This window comes from Pinus tabuliformis, chromosome 2_1, assembly GCF_031772625.1.
Source record: "Pinus tabuliformis cultivar Carrire ecotype Pingquan chromosome 2_1, CPIR1, whole genome shotgun sequence".
Taxonomy (NCBI): domain Eukaryota; kingdom Viridiplantae; phylum Streptophyta; class Pinopsida; order Pinales; family Pinaceae; genus Pinus; species Pinus tabuliformis.
This window is the reverse complement of record NC_142299.1, coordinates 265,219,526-265,221,916: the sequence shown is the minus strand read 5'-3', so window position 1 is coordinate 265,221,916 and position 2,391 is coordinate 265,219,526. Positions and strand designations below refer to the sequence as shown.

The 2,391-nt window shown below is 36.1% G+C and overlaps 1 protein-coding gene across 1 annotated transcript; it reads right to left on the bottom strand.

Moving 5' to 3' along the window:
- Positions 1-1,096: 1,096 nt before the first annotated feature.
- Positions 1,097-1,771, bottom strand: LOC149199765 (uncharacterized). The gene has a single exon (XM_089400695.1). The coding sequence runs from the start codon at positions 1,769-1,771 to the stop codon at positions 1,097-1,099; it is 675 nt and encodes a 224-aa protein (XP_089256821.1).
- Between the last annotated feature and the right edge of the window lie 620 nt (positions 1,772-2,391).

Genomic DNA, 2,391 nt, shown 5'->3' with positions numbered 1-2,391 from the left:
ACATAAATGTTCATAAATACTTAATATAAAATTGTAATTATAGTTTATGTATTTTGAAGTAACCATGTTTATATTTTTATTATTTGATTTTAAAAAATGTGATTAGTTAAATGTTTTAAATGTTATATATATATATATATATATATATATATATATAAAAGAAAGAAATAATGATAAACATTATATATATAATTTATCCATATTATAATTTATTTTGCAAAATTTTAATTGGGAAAAAAGCTTTTGAAATTTATTATTATTAAGCTTTTGGCCAATAAACCCTTAGCGCATTTTAATTTTAAGAACTATTTAGCTTAATTCAGGCACATCTCATCTTAATTTTGAAAGCTCCATTACATGTAATCTATACAATCTAAAACCACCTAAACGATGTGGCCAAAATTATTACTATAAACTTAACAACTTTAATTCTTTTAATAAGTCAAACTTACCCTAACAAATATAAATATCCTAATATCTTATAAATACCATTATAGGTAAAAATACCTATCAAATTTATATGGTCAAAATTATTTTTTCAAATTCTTTCAATTTGACACTATTATTTTATTTTCAATGAATTATACTGAAAATTTCAAAGTTATATCATAGATATGTACATAAATTAATGTCAAACAATTAATTAGATAATCTAACTTTTAAGGTTTTTATCTAAATCAACATTAGAGATTGATATTTATGCGGATTATATTTATCATTCTCTTCATTTTTCATATAAATATTATACAACTACCGTAGTCAAGACACGTTAGATAGTAGAAATTGACCAGACATAGGCCAGTCCTGGCAGCTGGATTGGGACAGTACCGTGAATAATCCCAGCTATCTTGATTGCTGTCATAAACAAAAACTGTATGACAAGATAAGGTATTGATCCAAATGATCCGGATCTTGGGCTTCAATGGAGAGAGAAAACATAGAGATATACCACGAAACTAATCACAAAAGATATGGATAAAAATACAAAGAACTGAATATATAACAATCCGATCAGATCTGCAGCCCCCCAGATCTTGGCATATCTGTAGTGGAATTAGTCAAATATCTGCCTATAATAATTACCTGCTACATCAAACTAATCAATATTTGTTCCTCTAATTTTCATGAATCTCTTATACCCTCCAATCTTCTGCTTTTCGCTTATGGTCTCCAGCTTTGGTTTCCAAGATTGGCTACTGAACGTGACCAGCTGCGCATAATCCTTCCGCAATTCGGCAGTATTGCAGAGTCCACGCTGCTCACCATCTTCTGCCGAAACCCTCACCACTGCGTGGTCGCGTTCATCGGCGTTTAACTTCCCATCTTGCATAAGCTTTGTAATAAACTCTGCCGAGACTCTGATCCGAACGCTTCCGCTCACGTTGCTCTTTTCTATCTCAAACGGTTGGCAGATAAGAGCCGCGCTTCCGATATTACGAAGAGGGGATACACGACCAGTGGGCAAAGTGGGAATTTTAAGGGCAGGCGGCGATATTAAAGAAGCGAGCGATACGAGCGATAACGGAGACTGGAAAAGGTGGTCGGGCAAAATGAAGTACCTGTTTTCGAGCTTCAGTTGGTCGTCTGGAGAAAGCGCGGGCGTCTTCTGCCCGATGTAGAAGGAACGCGAGTTACAGACTAAATGTTGAGGGAATTCCTGCAGGATTTGGCCCGCGCTCACCGTTTTATGAAGGATCCGAACAGTGCCATCCGAGCAAACCACCTGGATAGTTTCCTTCTGGTTGCCCACCACAGACGAACGGTTCCCCATATTTAGGTTTTATTTCTGACGAAGGAAGATACAAGGAAGGAACTCAAAAATGGATCGTCATTTAAGTTGAAAAATAAGCGTGTGGTATGAATTCAAAGACGCGTGATACCATAAGTGACGTCAGCGTTCTCAAGAAACAGCCTGGATCTTTGACCAGTTTCTGCATCCCCTAACACCATTCATTTTATGTAGTCACCATGTCCGTTGAGACCTTATCACAATGGACTCTAATTGTTTGAGTTATGAATCCAAATGATGCCATGTGTGTCCTTACCCACGATTTGTATCAGATTTTACTTGTCTTACTCGCCGTAATGAAACAAAACCCGCACCCCATCGTAGAAAAGATGGACCGCCTACCAGAAAGGAGGCTTGAAAGTCTTTCTTGTGGACCGCCTACTCGCCCTCGAAGACAGTCAGTCCCCTCTAAACATCCGTCTTATCTAATGTAGGTGCGTGTGTGACTATAATAGCTTTATCCTACCTCTTTCTCTGAATCTCAATGTCACTTCTATGTAATAGGTGGATAAAAATCTTGAAGGGACATTCATTGGCCATATAATTCTGAATCTCAATGTCACTTCTATGTAATAGGTGGTTAAAAATCTTGAAGGGATATT